General features: G+C 37.9%; 1 protein-coding gene across 3 annotated transcripts in view; it reads left to right on the forward strand.

The window, feature by feature from the left end:
* The window catches only part of LOC114653266 (putative Polycomb group protein ASXL3), a 304,922-nt gene extending 290,392 nt beyond the window's left edge, over positions 1-14,530 (forward strand). For all 3 annotated transcript variants that reach the window (XM_028803472.2, XM_051929094.1, XM_051929095.1), the window contains one exon: positions 7,379-14,530. In XM_028803472.2, coding sequence (XP_028659305.2) covers positions 7,379-10,876 — 3,498 coding nt within the window. In that variant the 3' untranslated portion in view covers positions 10,877-14,530. The remainder of the gene's footprint in view (positions 1-7,378) is intronic.
* Positions 14,531-17,864: the final 3,334 nt, after the last annotated feature.

A 17,864-nucleotide genomic window follows, 5' to 3' on the forward strand; every position in this document is an offset into this window, starting at 1 on the left:
TTCCCTCAGAGGATTTCCCAAGAAACATCTTGTAATTCCATACTTTAAATTTTGAAAGGTTCCTTGTCTTAATTAAACAACAGTATTTTCTTTCTCTGCTAGATTAAGCCATTAAAAATTAATGTAAAACTGAGTTTATGTGCATACTGTACTTTACAGCATGTATTACCCCGTGGTCAATGCGTTAAGAACTAAGTATTTCTTCTTAATGAATATATTCATCTAATTTGATCAGCATTTATCACTGTTACGTTAATAAATCTTCTCATATATTCAATTAATTTACACATGCAGTGCACTTCCTCAGGGCAATGAAAATTTTGTTAAGTGTGAAACATTACAAAAATTCAGACGTAATGTAGAGAAACAAATTAGAAATAGTAACTTAAAAATGAATAGTAAACACACTCAAGTCCATGTAGATCCTGAGAGTTGTGGAAAAGATGTCAGATAAATAGTTTAGTTACCTAATTAGTCTGTATGTCCATCCCAATAGGGAAATGTACCTTTTGCGTTGGTTTGGACATGTGCAGAGGAGAGATGCTGAGTATATTGGGAGAAGGATGCTAAGGATAGAGCTGCCAGGGAAGAGGAAAAGAGGAAGGCCTAAGAGAAGGTTTATGGATATAGTGAGAGAGGACATGCAGGTGATGGGTGTAACCAAACAAGATGAAGAGGACAGAAAGATATGGAACAAGATGATCCGCTGTGGCGACCCCTAACAGGAGTAGCTGAAAGAAGAAGAAGAAGTGGAATTTCTTGACACACTTCTGCTGAATAATTTCAAATCGGTGTCAGAGAGAATGTGCAGCATTGTTCATAATGGCACTCAGTTTTGTCTTCATTCTCTCCTCCACTACCACCTCTAGCGGGTTGAAATTGTGTTCCATAACTGATCCTGCCCTTTTAATTAGCTTGTTGATTCAGTGTACCTCTTCAGAGGAGATGCTAACAGCCTAGCATACCACAGCATAGAAAACTTCACCAGCTATCACAGCGTTATAAAATATGGATGTCACTACAGACATTCAAGGAACACAGTGAACTAAGAGAAAAGAGCTCTGACCTTTCTTATATAATTCCTCTGTGTTATGAGACCAGTTCAGGCTATCACCAAAGTGAATGAATCCCCAAGTACTTGTAGCAGTGCATCTGCTTCACATCCACTCCCTAAATGACTGGGACTGGAGGCTCTTTGTTGCAGTGAAAGTCAATAACCAGCTCCTTGGTTTTTCTACTGTTAAATTTTAGACAATTGTATCTACAGCAAGAAACAGATATGTAGTTATGATGCACATTTAGATAAAAGAACACTTCTAGGTGTTGATGGCCCTTGTAGAAGGTAAGGTGATATAAATACTTGGGCAATAGAGTATTTGGATCCTGTTTTATAGTGCTTTATATTATCATTACTTATGCCTTTAAGACATATAGTGGAAGGAGAAGTTTGAGCTGTCTGATAGTACATTATTAAAGTGTGACACTTAAAAAGTAAACTTTTTGTTGTGAGAGTGTTTGATACCTGAAAGGACTTGAGAATTAAAGTGGATTCCGTCCTGTTTGCACCCAGACAATATGCATAATTAGTGAGATGATTGATAGGATGTTAAATTACTTAGCATGTTGTGTGAATTACAAATCAAGAGAGCTATAGAAATTACACACAAGCCTCTTAAAAATAGAGCATAAAGCAAGCATGTGCTATAAACAAATATTAAAGAAGCTGAATCATTTCAGTTTATAAAAGATGATAAAAATGCTTTGAGTTTGAATCTGAAAGGAATATTTTTAGGGTGCTGATTTTGTTAAATGGCCAAAGATTAGCTCATTTATAGTGAGATATGCAAGTTGGTGGTGCTTTATGGGAATTCACTGAATCAAGTATTATGCTATCACTGAATTTATTTCTAAAATTAGAGAAAATGCTCCTTTGAAGGTTCATTATTGCCAAGTCAATGTGCACCAGGACCATTCTCCTTCAATATGGCATAGCGAAGAGAGGGGATCTAGAATTCCATTATGGCAGAATATCTATGGGAGGTGACCCAGGATTTTACTATTTTCATCTTATAATATTGCCACCATTAACCAAGTCTTATTGAAGACTGAAAGAGAGATTGTTGAGGGATAGCAGGCACAGTATACATGAGTCATGGGTCAGCTGAGTCCATTATTCATGAACAATTAAAGGTATGTGCCCATGAGGATTCGGAATGTTGAAACCAGAAATGAGACATTACTGCATCCAAAGTTCCAAAGAAAAATTGAAGAAGCCTCTTTTAATAGATGCTTGGATATATTACTAACTTGCGACCCCGAGTCCAAACAAGAGTCAAACAATGGAAGATCATGTACATAATTTTTGTTATATTGTGGTTGTAGTCCATACCAACTAAACAAATAACCAGTCAGTGTTTCACTGATTTGTTGTGGCATTTGCAGCCAAAAGTCAGAGAAATGTAGCAAGGAAATCTCTCGGCCAGACCCCAGCTTATTACTGTGTTCCCACTCACATTGGCAACTGCTCTTTGCAACTGTGGAGTTAAAGAGATGCCACACCCACCCTTGTCTCCAGCCTGACCCCACTTGTTTCCCAATGACAAAAGGTGTCTTTAAGTGATACCAATAATGAAAATGTCAAGTCAATTGCAAAAGCATAGCAACATGTTTGATTTGAATGGCGTAGGAAAATAGATTTGTGAATGTTCAAATAAATGCATTAGTGTTCATAAGGATTATGTTGACCGATGCAGGTGTTCTCATAATAGGTGAGACTGAAAAGTTTTTGATCATCCCTGTTATTCAAACAGAGATTATTGAAGTGTCATGATGCACATGTTTAAAATTATGAATAGAGCTGGAAAGCTGGATGCCAGCACTTCTTTTAAAATGAGGTCTTCAACTGGAAATTTTATTCATACTCAGTTTATTGTCTATATTTTCATGAAATGTGTCCTGTTGGTTTGTTTTACAACATATGTCTACCTGGCACGGTCAAGGCAAATATGAGGTTGATCTTCAAGCACTTTGTCTTTCCAGTGGCCGGACTTTCAAGTTGATTTTTTATTTGTGAAATTACCATTCTTGTTTTTCTCCTGTCTGATTTGATTTCCTCTTCTTCAGTTGAACACTGATTAATTTCTTTGTAATTATTTTAAAAACAAACTTTTTTGAATCGTGCTATTAAGGCATTTAAAATGAAGATGCTTTTAGTACTTGAAATATAAACTTAACTGGAACAAAACAACATAAAATGTCTTTCAAAAAAAATGCTTATGTGATACAATGCCTAGTATACTGCTTGCCTGTGATTTTTTTTTTTTTTTCCGCAAAGCACTATTTGAATTTATAAGATGTTTTTTTGAAGTGTCATGGTCCAAATGAGTATCCCATTCTTCTAAAGATGATGTACTCATGGCACTACTCAAAATAAAAATGACAAATGTGACACCTAATTTTAGGAAAGAAATAAAAGGCGGAAAAACTCTTCACCTATCTATTATGACAAAACAGATTTGAAATCTGGGTTTTGTGATTGAACAGAAGTCCCTGCAGAGTGGTACACATTGAGGTTCAAAGCTACACATTGAGGTTCAAAGCAGCTGTGCAATCTTACATAACAGGATAAACTCATATTGCAAGAAACTTACAAGATCATAAGCTTGACTCCATTGTAGAAATAATTTACAAAATATTGTCAGTTCTTCAAAGTGCTGTCATGTTGTTTCAAACAATTCATAACTGATAAACAAACACAACAAAAATTTTGAAATGTTGGTAGTTGAAAGAACAATGACCTAACATTGAGAGACAGTGTTCTTTGTTTAAATGAAAGCCAGAAAGTGTTTAACCGAAAGATTTGTTGTATTTGTTGCCATAGACTCAGTCCACTTGCGTTTTGTTAAAACATCTCATTAACATTACATTTTGCTTTTATTTGCTACTAAATATGTAGACTCTACATTATTTTTAGCATTTAATAATATTAGTGTTTATTTTATAATTTCTGTTTCATTGTCTAGACCCACTTATTCCAAAATAGTCTTGTGGGAGGCTGAATACTATCCGTGTAACCATGTTTGGAGCAGCAGTCAGTTACAGGGTGTGCTTCCTTTCTCTCCGTCATTCATCCTGAGTCATTTTAGAGTTTCCTGTAAACAAGAACAGACATAGGCAGAATCTGTAAAGTCTGCACAAACCATACACAGGACAAGATTTGACCTTGGGACTTGGATATATCCTTTTTACCGAGTTGTCTTAATTTTAAAGCTCAGTTTATAAGCTGAACATTACTGTGATGAGAACAGCCAATTCAGCCCAACAAGCTTGTCCATTCTGTTCACCTAGATTGTCCAAAATATAACATCAAAAATAAAATATATAATATTATATATTATCCTCTTTAATAAAACCCCTGTGTATGTCCAGTGTCCGTGTGTGTGTGTCTTCTGGTGAAGTGCGCATGCGCGGGGCACTGTGCGATGCTTCAAAGCAGATGCTTCAAAGGCCGCCTCACGCATCACACAAGACAGAGTGTGACACAAGACACCTATAAAATATCGCGCGGACGATCTAATCGGATTTCGGTAAATGAGGTAAGACCTAAAACATAACGCACGAAAAATCCAATCGGGTACTGAGACACGGAGACCAGCTTCCCCAAAGAGGTGGCATTAGTGTTTGATGTTGTGCAAGTGTTCACTCTGAGGATGTCAGATTTGCGATTAAGAAGCTTGGCCCGGTAAAGTGTAAAGTGTCAGCCGTTGAAGGGGTTTTCCTAAATATACGAATTTTCATGATATTACAATAGGATGACTTTTAAAAGTAGATTTATTTTTGCACACATAAAATCCGTTGCTGGGGAGATGCCACATATACTGTACAATAATCAGCTGCACGCCAGCACAGATTAAAATACTTGCTGGGGAACTGCCCAGTACTTGCTGGAGAGACACCACAGCAAGCTAAAATAAAGAGAGGCAGGATAGGAGATCTTCAAACAGACAAAACACATCAATCAACAGCCACAGAGGAGAGGATAAATATAATATTAATTATACTTACTGTATTGTCATATACGTTTCTATTTTATTTTTATTATTATTTTACTTCAGGCTTCTTGCAAAAATATTTTTGACAAAAAAAATTAAGACAAGAAACAGAATGAGATCAAGGTCCCTTGCCATTTAATATAGACTGTTCCTACTAATGTTTATGCACTACTTTTCTAGCACCCGTTATTGTAACGGGCTTAATGTCTAGTATTATTATAATATATATATATATATATCAAAAAAAAATATATAAGTCAAGATTTGAAGGTCCCTAAAGTCCTATGATACTTCACACCACTTTGTAATTTTTTCCATGTGTTGGAAGAAGCAAAAACTTTTTCTAACATTTGCTCAAACTCTGCCTTTAACAAGTTTCCAACCATGCCGCTGTGTTCTTGTTGATGAATTTATTGTAAAGTAACAGCAGAAATTCCCTGCATAATTTTAACACTTCAGTCATGTCCCCTCTTAGTCACCATTCACATAAACTGAAAAGTTCCAACTCCTTCTATCCCTCCTCATAAACCCCTTCTGTCTCTCTTCATAGTTCTTACCCCGTGGTCCCCGAATCAGCCTAGTCACTCTTCTCTGGACTTTCTCTAGCACTGCTGTGTCTTATTTGTAATCTTTAGACCAAAACTATATGCATTACTCCAGGTGAAGCCTCAACATTGGAATGGTTAACTTAATCAGAACCTCCCTGGACTTATACTGCACACATTGTGCCAATTTGTATAGCCTAACATCCTATTAGCCTTTTTGATAGCTTCTGTACAGTGTCGTGATATACAGTACATAATGATGAGACCATTATGACTCCTAGATCTTTTTCATGAAGTGTACTTTGAAGTTTCAGACCTCCCATTGTGTATGTAAATCTAGAACATCTACTTCCTGTATACCTTACATTTACTTACAGGGAATTTTATCTGCCACAAATCTGCCCAGTCTATATGATGTCTCAGCTTCTCTATAACAATGTAAGTTATTCAATGCAAAAAAAATCTAGACAAGAACAGGCCATTCAGCCCAACAAAAGCTCAACAGTTTAATCCTCTTGATTCTTGTAAAATGACAACAAGTCTACTTTTGAAAGTCCCTAAAGACCTACTGTCTACCACAGTACTTGGTAGCTTATTCTATGTGTCTGTAGTTCTCTGTGTAAAGAAAAACGTCCAAATGTTTGTGCAAAAATTACCCTCAACAAGTTTCCAGCTGCGTCCCTGTGTTCTTGATGAAGTCATTTTAAAATGACAGTCTTGATCTACTATACTAATTGCTCTCATAATTTTAAACACTTAGTCATGTCTCCTGTTAATCTTTTTTTAAACTTGAACTTGGCTCAGCTCTTTTAATCTTTCCTCATAATTCATTCCCTATACCCCCTTAATCAATTTAGTCTCTTTTCTCAGGTCTTTTTCCAGTCCTGCTATGCCCCTTTTGTAGTACTCCAGATAAGGTCTAACCAGTGCAGTATAAAGCTTAAGCATAACCTCCTTGGGCTTGTACTCTACACATCGTGCTGTAAAACCTAACAATCTATTAGCCTTCTTAATGGCTTCTGAACACTGTCTGGCCATTGATAGTGTTGAGTCCACTACAACTCCCAAATCCTTCTCATAAGGTGTACTTTCTTTTTTCAGATCTCCTATTGTGCATTTGAACCTAACATTTTTATTTCTTACATGTAATACTTTACATTTACTTACATTAATTTTCATCTGCCACAAATCTGCCCAATCCTGTATCCTGTCTCCAAGTCCCTCTGTAATAATTTAACGGATTCCAGATCATCTGCCAATCCACCATCTTGGTATCATCTGCAAACTTAACCAGCTTGTTACTTATATTCCTATCCAAATCAGTTATATATATTCAAAAAAGCAGTGGCCCTACCACTGACCCTTGTGGAACATCACTCTTAACTTCACCTGTTTCTGATAGAATTCCTCTCACCATAACCCTCTGCTTCCTGTGTCTGAGCCATGTTTTGCACTCGTCTGCAAACCTCCACCTGAACTCCAACTTCTCTTAGGTTGAACAACACCATGAACTCCCACTTCTTTTAGTTTAACTATCCTTCCACCTAGCTTGGTATTATCTGCAAACTTAACTAGATTGTTGGTTATGTTCTTGGGCACCAGCTCCAACACTGACTCTTGAGAGACACCACTTTTAACATCACAATGTCATTGAGTCGGCATAACTATTAGATTAATTTAATCTAAACATACACATTAGTAACCAAATTGTCTTTCAGTCAATATGTGGTTTGCAGAAGTTGTCACAGAAAGTAAATCTTTTTCTTCCTTCTTTTTTTTTAGATTCAGCTGTCCAAAGTTGGCCTTCCGTTTATTATCAAGACAAATCCAGTATCAAAGCCTGAGCCTAAAGTTTCATCCACTGTGGTGTCCAGTGCTGGGAGAAACACAGGAGCTAGGACTTTGGCAGATATCAAGGCCAGAGCTCAACAAGCTAGAGCTCAGCGGGAAGCAGCAGCTGCTGCTGCGGTTGCTGCAGCCGCACGCATTACATCTGGAGAATCTGGAGTGTCGTCTGAGGGGAGCAAGACCAGAACTCTCGCTCATATTAAAGAGCAGACCAAGGCAAAGTTGTTTGCCAAGCATCAAGCCCGAGCTCATTCTCACCAGACTGCTAAGGGATCTAAAGTTCATAGTTCTAAAGAGGATAGATGTCCTACAGATTCTCAGCCTTTGGTGCATTCAAAAACTGAAGGTCCAACTGGTGTCATTATTGTGAACCCCAATCGTAGATCACCAGATAAAGGGTTAGCTGTTAGCGTGGGTACTTCAGAGAGCAGAATTACTGTGAAATCAACAGCCAATATGCCCACGTCAAGTAGTACTTCCCACAATACTGCTGCACAGCAGTGTTCAAGCAACTTGATTGTTTCAACGGATGTTAGTGCTGTGCCAGCTTCAATGAATAGTAGAATTAACTCAAATATGCCAAGCCATGACGAGTCAGCATTATCACACAATTATTCTGTTCCTGCCAGCAGCTCTTCTGTTTTAATGACTGTGAGCAGCCCAAGCCTCCAGACATCCATCTTTAAAGTGGCTTTTTCCAAACCTAGTGCCAAAACCAATGTTACTGGTTCACCCTGTCAAGCCATTGTGCCAAAGTATGCTGAAAGTACAAGTAAGATTTCTACAGAGGTGCCATCTATGCCATGTTCTTTAAACAGTGCCACACCAACTTGTCCCGTGAGTTATGCTGGCTTGAGGTATACTAGTTCAACAGCCCCACATGTTTCTTGTGTCAATACTTTACAGCCTCAGAGAGAACCAATTTCTTTTCAGAACAGTTTGGAATGTTCACAAAGAAATTGCCCTCCTAGATGCAGTACACCATTTTCAGTGGAAAGAAAGAGCGTCCCCTTCACATCTGACTATCATACATCAAACACTAATGAGAGAAGAGACTTGCAAAACTATGGGGACAAGATCAGCATTGTAAATACTGTTAAGGTTCTTGATCATATCAGCACTAATGTAAGCAAAAATGCTACAATCATTCCCACAGAGAACTCTGTAAGTGAAATGGAAACAGCAGCCAAACTGAGACAGATTCCTCAGGCTGACTCCTCAGTTAGTAATAAAGCCATTCCATGTAAGGTTATAGTGGATCATACCTCTGGTTTATATTCAAGTGCACCAACATCAGCCCTGACTGATGCCAGGCAAAACTTGGCTAATAAAGGTGTGAAAACTGAGACTGTTCTGCGCTTGCAAGAGTCAATAATGAGCAGGTCGGAACCCTCACGTCTGAAGTCTGAACAGAGCACCATTTTTAGCACTAGTTCCAGAATGAACAATAAAAAGCTACACATGGCATATAGTGTCATGCAAGCAATGCCAGCACATCAGCAGGATAGACAAAGAGAAGGCAATCTTTCAGAGCAGAATACTGGCAATTTGATATACAGTTCCTTGCTTTACAAACATGCTGAAAAAGCTGTGACTAATGAGCATAACAGTGATCCAAAATGTTGGTTGAGAGAGAAGGAGAAGCCTGTTATGGACACAATGTTATTACATAAAAATAAATACACAAGTGACACAAAAGAAAAGAAAGGAGATATTGTTGTAATGTCTGAAAGAATGATGCCTACCACAGATTGTTCAAATTTTTTAGAACCCAGGGTTATTAAGTCAGAACCTAGCGACATGGACACTGAGGAATTTAAAGAGCCTGTGAATCCTCATCACACCACTCATTTGTTTGATGGGCGGACAGTGAAGACCTCTCCTTCTTCAGCTGCCCTGACAGAGGACTGTATGTCAGTGTCCACTGATAACCAGAGGAGGCTACCTGCACCCAGGGGTTCAGGCTGTCGGCTTTCATCGGTGGAGGCTAATAACCCTTTGGTAACTCAGCTGCTGCAGGGTAACCTGCCTTTGGAAAAAGTACTGCCTCAGCCACGGTCTGGTGCCCGGCTGGAGATAAACAGACTGCCTGTGCCTATGCAAAATAGCTTAGTCCGTAGTCCATCTGCAGCAGAGAGAAATGTCATAGACAACACCCAGGTTTGTGCCAGTCCTGAAAGTTCAGGACACATTTCTGGATTGTCAGGGCCAGTTCATATCAGGAAGCCTGAGCTGCAGCTAAACAAAAGGATGGCTAAGTCTGCTGTGGAGTTCATTCATATTAAATGTGAGCAGGGCCCGCAAATGTTAGAAGCAGAAAATAAAAGTTCTTCTTGCCTTCTTGGCTCACATTTAAGTCAGATTGGCCCAAGGCAACCATTTGTACAAGAATGGGTAAATAAAAGCCCCATGCATGGCAGAATTACTCCCAGCCCAGAAATCAAACAACAGACACAAGCTTTGCCAGCCTGTAGTTTCCAAAAGGGTTTATTAGGGAGTGAGAAAAATGGTAGCTTTCCTTCAGATGCCAGCACCACTCAAAGGCTTTTTAATTCGTTGCCAAGTGATGTCAGAGACCCCAGCCATCCCACAACATTGCTGCAAGCAAACATAAAAGCCACATCTGACTCTGGCACTCCAACCCCATTAGTATTCTGCAATAATCGAGAGCAGAAAGGTCCAGAAGTCAGTGTGCCACACGTAACTGAGCATGTGAGGAAAAGGACTGTTTTTTCCACTCCTCTTCCAATTAAGCCACCTGACGACATTGGCAGTGCTGTGCAGGCTGCCCAAACCAAATCTTTATTGCATCCACCCAATGGGGAAGTCTCAACTGATCAAAAGCAAATGGCCATTCCTGTGGAGATTAACAAGAGGCTTGGTTCGCATCCTTCTGTGAGCATCTGTAGAAGTATCAAAGTGGAGCCTATTTCTTATGAAGAGGGCCTTACCAACAACTGTGAAATGGCTATGAAACAGTCAGCTTATGAGCAAAATGAAGCCAAAGAGCATGTGCCGGCTTTTCATCTCAAAACCTCAGAGTTTCCTCCATACATGGCCCCTGAAACACAAAAGGCTTTTTCACAGTTAAATTCTCAGAAAATTCAACCAGCTCCTCAACCCCCCCAGATGTATGGAAACTATTCAGCAATCCACTTCAGCAATGCAAATTTTAATAGGACTGCATCCGTTATCGAGAAATCTTTTGGGAATTTTTTGGGCAACAGTGGAAACGCCGGTAGCGGACTAGTGAATCAGGGTTCTTCTGCTTCTAGTCAGAAATTTGCTGACAGCAACAATGCTGAAGAACTGGAGCTAAAATGCTCATGCAGGCTAAAAGCTATGATCGTGTGCAAAGGATGTGGAGCCTTCTGTCACGATGATTGCATAGGCCCCTCAAAACTATGCGTGGCTTGTTTAGTAGTACGGTAGAATCAGTAGTCACCGGTATTTAGCAACACTATTTATAATTGTTCACACTTTGGGAACCACAGCTGCATTCCTGCACCGGTAAAGTGAAAGGGAAAAAAAAAAGCATTTTGTTATTTTAATTTATTTGTTGAAATGTCTACTTCATATCAACACTGTAAGTATTACAATGTTTACATGCAAACAAACGAATGTGAATATAAGCTATCCTATGAACAGAAATCCTGATTTGTGATTTATAGCACTGTTTTGAAACTTGTTGGGATAGACATTAAAAAGCCATTAAAATTATGCACTACCATAACTCACTTAGAAAATTAGCAAGGCTTGAGATGTGAAATGATGCCTGCAAACTGAAGAATGGCAAGCACATCCTCAATTTTCTATTCTTCTTCTTCTTTGTAGTTGCGTTCTTTTGCCTGTTTTGGTATCATGCAAACTGAGGAGAATTCAGTAGCAAGTAGATTATCAAAAAATTTTTTATTACTTTTAAAAACCATATCACTTGAGAAGACACTAATGTACATTTCATTTGGTCCACTTTACTGTTCAAAACATTAAAAAGTTTTCCGCCAAGCCACAGGATTTGATAATTTGAGGTTTTTGTTACATTTATTGAAAATCTGATGCAAAAAGTTCTGTCTACGCTGTCGGTGGTGATGTCACATCTACTGTTAGGAAGTTGTTGTGTGGGTGGCCAAAAATATGGGGATGCCAGGTATGTGAAAGATGTTTTATTGTAATGTGAAATGAAAGCGATATGTCATTAAATTTGGGAGCATTCCTCTTGCGGTGCAACTGCTTCAGTTTAAATGACAATAACAGTGTTCACTTTTTGAAGGCCAATTTAGCCCAATTCAATAATATTCCATTGAGCTATGAGGAATTTAATATAACCTAATAAAGGTTTTATAACTTATTTATTTATTATGTTGTACTGCTCAAATGTATCATGCTTATTTGTATTTTTGCTTTTGTGTGACTACGGTTACACCTGCTAGACTTTTTTCAATGCAGATATATTAGTTCAACATATAATTGCAGCTCAGACTGTAACAAAATAAAACCCACTGTCCTTGTTTTCTTTTTTTACATTTGTTTATTTTTTTAATTATGAAATGCATTTGGGGTGAAAAATGATGTTAAGTTGGCATGAACTAAGCAAAGGCAAATTACAGATTTAAAGATAATACATTTGCAACATAAGTTATTCATTCAGATCCGCTTATCTAAAATTAAACTTAAAATGATGCGTTAAACTGAGCACATAATTTATCAATTTTGAAACTCTAGATTATCAATTAATGAATGATGCATTTGGAAAAAACATAATAGCCAACTTTATATTATTAATTCTTATATGCAGTTTTACCAGTGACCACCAATGCTAAATGCTGTTTAGTTTTTTATTTTGTTGCTTTATTTATATTTTTGCTTAATACAAATCCTTTCCTGTCTTTCATTGTCAGTATTCTAAATGTTTACACACATTTCCAAGTTACCATTGTATGCCTTTTTCAGATAAGCGCTCTTAAATTTACAGCTGAAATCAAATGTAATAAAGTTAACTGATACACAAACTTATGAGAAATACAGGACTCCAGAAACAGGAATTCAGAGCATCAACAGAACAAAACGACTGAATTCTCCGATACCCACAGACTTGAGCTTTCATCGAACTCTACCAAAGACACAAAATCTCCATCAAGTGGCACAAACTCATCCATCAGTCCGAAAGGAAAAAAGTGAGCCGTCCATTTAGTCACTTTTTGTTTGAAATTCATTATGTTTAATTTGTTATTAAAAATACTTTGGCAGACTTGACTTAAAAAAAAAAATCAGTGTTGTATTCATTAGAATTCAGGGATAAAGTCTTTTATTGGTGCTGTATTTTACATTTGTGTTAAAGCAAGCATTTGATCTTAATGTGTGTAAATAAAAAAGTTTTAAAAAGTGTGAAACTTTGTGTTTCAAAGGGAAAAATCACTTACAAAGAAAAAAGGCTTTAACCTGGTTTATCCATTTTTTCTGTTTAATGGAACAATGTATTTTTCTGTTATTGATGTTGCTGTTCATTATTCTACTATGTTTGGGGAAATGTTTTGTTTATTACTATTATTTATTATTATTATTAAACTAAGATTACCTATTGCTAATTTTTGTTATAAACTCAGCCTACACTTGAATTAATTCATAACCTTTAGAGTCTCAAGATGTTTTTTCAGTAATGCAATTGCCCCCTCACAACACTCCTGACCTGGGATGTTTTATCTTGTGACTCTCACGTCTCTCATTTGATCTCTGACTTCTTTCCAAACTCTAAAGGCTAACCGTACAGATTGTTTAGACGTGTTGCCCACTCAGTATCGGTTTCTCTCAGCCCGACAGGTGCTAACTGCAATAAACAGATTCATGAAATGGAAGGATGGTGGTGCACTGTAGTTGCTAATGTCCCAGTTCCTGCACTGACCTCTTCTGTATATGCAATGCCTTTAGAAATTATTCAGACCTCTATCGTTTTTTTTTCACATTTTGGTATGTTGCCGCCTTGTGCTAGAATCATATTGATTAATTTTACCATCATCAGGCAACACTCAATACCCTAGAATGACAAAATGAAAATGGGATTTTAAGACTCTTTGCAAATGTATTAACAATAAATTCAATGGACTATCGTTTCTTGCACAAGGGATTGTGTGCTTTTTAATAGCTTTTAAGGACAAAGATGGTCTTCCTCACAGGATTCTTGAAAGTCTCACAGCAAATCATATGGGGCTGCACAGCATGCTGGTATCACAGTCGCCTTCTCCCAGGGACACACACTCTTTTAGAACAGCACCACATGCTATTACTTTTTTTGTAACTAATGTTCAGTATATTGTTATGTGTTAGATATATGAGATAAATAGCTTTAAAAAGTGATATATAAAACAGTGCATTTATTAACTATAGATGCTTGTGAATCCCTAATATGTTTTACATTAATTCCTCATTCAAAGGACACGGGGCTGTAGAGAATATTATGTCTAGCCAAGGAGACATAGAAGAATACTAGTAGTGTTTATTTGTTATTTGTAGTTCATTAATTGTTTTCTTTGTTATTGTAAGTTCACTGTACAATATGTTAACTTTACAATTGGCTCGCATACATTTCTGCCAGCTTCCAATTATATTCCAATTCAAACATTATGTTTGTTATCATCATTTAAAAACATATAAGAAGGCATATGTTAGTGTCTAGTTACAGTGTAAAAGGATTTGTACCAAAGCTGTTCAGATGGAAGGCATTTCAAATCTTAGATATTGAGTATAAAGATATACCACCAAAAGTACATTATGTGAGGTAAAGAAACCCTAAAGCAATTACATAATTGCTATGCAGTGTTTGATTTTTACAAGTTGTAGATTTATTCAGTCACACAGAAAATAAACGTTTAAATGGGAATGTTATTTGCTCTAGGGGAAATGTAATAGAAAAAAATACACACACACACATATATACGGAATATATACTAGGGGCTCCGTCCCCTGCTCGCTTCACTCATCCACCCCCGGGTTTGGTTAACCAGGTATACAATTTAAACAGATTGTTATTTTCATGGGAATTGTTACATATGCATTATTTTCACTTTTACATTTAAACTTTAGTAAAAACAATATTTGGAATTAACTTTTCTTCAAGATCACATTAAATTTTGATTCCGTGTTTGGACATACATCAAGACAACGTAACATATAACTGCCTGTGAGTGAATATCTTTCTTTCTAATAAATAAAATGACTTTTTCGAATGTTTGTCCATGCTCTTTCTTCTTCGCTTAGTCGTTGACGTGTCATCTAGAAGATATAAAATTATTCTGATTAAATTTATAAGAGCTGAGAGCACAGGAACTGTCTGACAAAAGCATTCACATGTCTGAGGTTAGATGACCGTGGTCTTGTTTGAAACTGGTTGTAAGTAGGGCGTGACTTGAAAGAATCTCATGTTAAAAATCGCCGTCTCACGTGAGTTCATTATGGGCCAATGTTTTTGGAATCTTTTAATTCTCTCTGGCAACACGAATTAGACGATCTACAAGTCTCCAACTTAAAGTTTAAATCCAAACAATATATTTGACCTCTTTTTGCTGTTCCGTTATTTCACCGAGTAATAACTTCCGTTTGTTTGCGCTAAAGTGATCTTTACTATAATTTTTTTGAGACTTTCGAATTTTCATACTTCCATTATCTCTAACCTGCTCATGTATGTGTACCATGCCAACGTTTTTGAACCTCTTTATGACATTCTACTTTGTCATTTACTGGTTGTCTTTTATTTCCGGCCCTGGGCTTGGTTAAATCTCTTGGCACAAAGACTCGTCTCGCGGGATGTGTGTGTCTCCGAGAAAATCACGTCTCGTCTTCTTCCAAGATTTTTTTTTTTATAATGGAGAGATATACTGCTCAAAATAATTAAAGGAACATGTATTAATGAGAGTATAGCATCAAATCAATGAAACTTCTGGGCTATTGATTTGGTCAGTTAAGTAGCAGAGGGGGTTGTTAATCAGTTTCAGCTGCTTTGGTATTAATGAAATTAACAGCAGGTGCACTAGAGGGGCAACAATGAGACGACCCACAAAAAAGGAATGGTTTAACAGGTGGAGGTCACTGACATTTTTCCCTTCTTATCTTTTCTGACTGTTTTTTCATTAGTTTTGCATTTGTCTATGGTCAGTGTCACTACTGGTAGCATGAGGACGATACCTGGACCCTACAGAGGTTGCACAGGTAGTCCAACTTCTCCAGGATGGCACTTCAATACATGCCATTACCAGAAGGTTTGCTGTGTCTTTCAGCACAGTCTCAAAGGCATGGAGGAGATTCCAGGAGACAGGCAGTTACTCTAGGAGAGCTGGACAGGGCCGTAGAAGGTCCTTAACCCATCAGCAGGACCGGTATCTGCTCCTTTGGGCAAGGAGGAACAGGTTGAGCACTGCCAAAGCCTTACAAAAGAACCTCCAGAAGGCCACTGGTGTGAATGACTCTGACCAGACAATCAGAAACAGACTTCATGAGGGCGGCCTGAAGGCCCAACATCCTCTAGTTGGCCCTGTGCTCACTGCCTGGCACCATGGAGCTCAATTGGCATTTGCCATAGAATACCACAATTGTCGGGTCCACCACTGGTGCCCTGTGCTTTTCACAGATGAGAGCAGATTCACCCTGAGCACATGTGACAGACGTGAAAGGGTCTGGAGAAGCCATGGAGAACTTGATGCTGCCTGTAACATCATTCAGCATGACTGGTTTGGTGGTGGGTCAGTGTGATGGTCTGGGGAGGCATATCCATGGAGGAACACACAGACTCTCTACAGGCTACACAACGGCACCTTGGCTGCCATTAATTATTGGGATGAAATCCTAGGACCCATTGTCAGACCCTATGCTGGTGTAGTGAGTCCTGGGTTTGCCTCGTGTCGAGAGTATACAGGCAGTTCCTGGAGGATGAAGGAATTGATACCATTGACTGGCCCCCACGCTAAATCCAGTAGAACACCTCTGGGACATTTTGTTTCGGTCCATCTGACGCCATCACATTGCACCTCAGATTGTCCAGGAGCTCAGTGTTGCCCTGGTCGAGATCTGGGAGTTTCATTAGGAGCATGCGCTGATGTTGTCAGGTATACATACAAGCACGTGGGGGCCATACAAACTACTGAATATGATTTTGAGTTGCTGCAATGAAATTTTGGCAAAATGGACACTTTGATTTTCGGGGTGTCTTTGGATTCAGCCCTCTGTAGGTTGATAATTTTCATTTCCATGAAACAATGTGGCATCCTTTCGTTCCTAACACATTACCCAGTGCATATCAATATAGATATCCAGCATGATTTTTTTCCCATTGAGAGCTGGTGTGTTTTCAAAGTGTTCCTTTAATTTTTTTTGTGCAGTTTATATATGTATATACAGTAAATGCAGTATATATATATGAGTGGAGAGCAGAAATACAACAATATTGCAATGCATCACTACAGCTGCTAATTGAAATAATATTGGTGTTAATCCCAAATCAATAAATTGAGACAGTATGTTAGCAGAGCGAAATCCCACTCCACAGTAAATTTTAGAATACATCTGTATTTTTTTCACATTTCTAATAACATTTTTCTTTTTTAATGGCTCTGTTTAATAGCTTGTAGAAAGAAACTGCAGTGACATCAGAAACGTTTTGGACTACCAGCTGGGTCTCCTGATTATTTGCTGAGTCAGTGCACAGAGCAGAGCTCTTCAGTTAACTCCTGATGACCGTTCTTCTAATAAGTAAGTGGGTGCCGTGTTCTTCTACCAAGGATAAGAGTCACAGTTGGAATGTTCAGTTTCAGTTGTTGACATTACATCTAAGTCCAATTAATCATCATGTGTATGTATTTACAATGAAATTCAGTACAATAGCTCTGTAATCTGTCTTAAATTGTAATAACAAAGTTATGGAAATTTTACATTTGAACTTGTAATGCAGTGCCTATAGAAATTATTTACCTTCCTTGAAAGGTTTTTCTTTTATTGTGGATTAAATTTGCCTTTTTTGGCACTTTAATGTTAAAGTTAAATCAGATCTCTGCAAAGTGATCTAAGTTAATTAAAAATATAAAACACCAAGTATTTGATCACAATTTAAAGATGCTGCTTTGGCAGCCATGGCGGCCCGGAGTCTGTGTGCACAGGTCTATTCAATCGGTTTTGCTGACACTACTGTTTTTCTCCATTCTTCTTTGTCAAAGTGCTCAAGCTTTGTCACGTTGCTTGGGGAATGTGAATGAACAGTCTTTTTCAACTTTGGACCCGTATTGATCAAGCATTGCCTAGGAATGGCACTAAAAGTCTTACTAGGATAAGAATCTGTCCAACGTCAGAGCTGGAAGTAAGAGTTATTCATGAAAAGTCGTCCTCTCATTCCCAGCTTGGAATAGGATACAATAGTTGAGAGTGCATGACATCACACTTT

The sequence above is a fragment of the Erpetoichthys calabaricus genome, chromosome 6 (assembly GCF_900747795.2).
Source record: "Erpetoichthys calabaricus chromosome 6, fErpCal1.3, whole genome shotgun sequence".
NCBI lineage: Eukaryota > Metazoa > Chordata > Cladistia > Polypteriformes > Polypteridae > Erpetoichthys > Erpetoichthys calabaricus.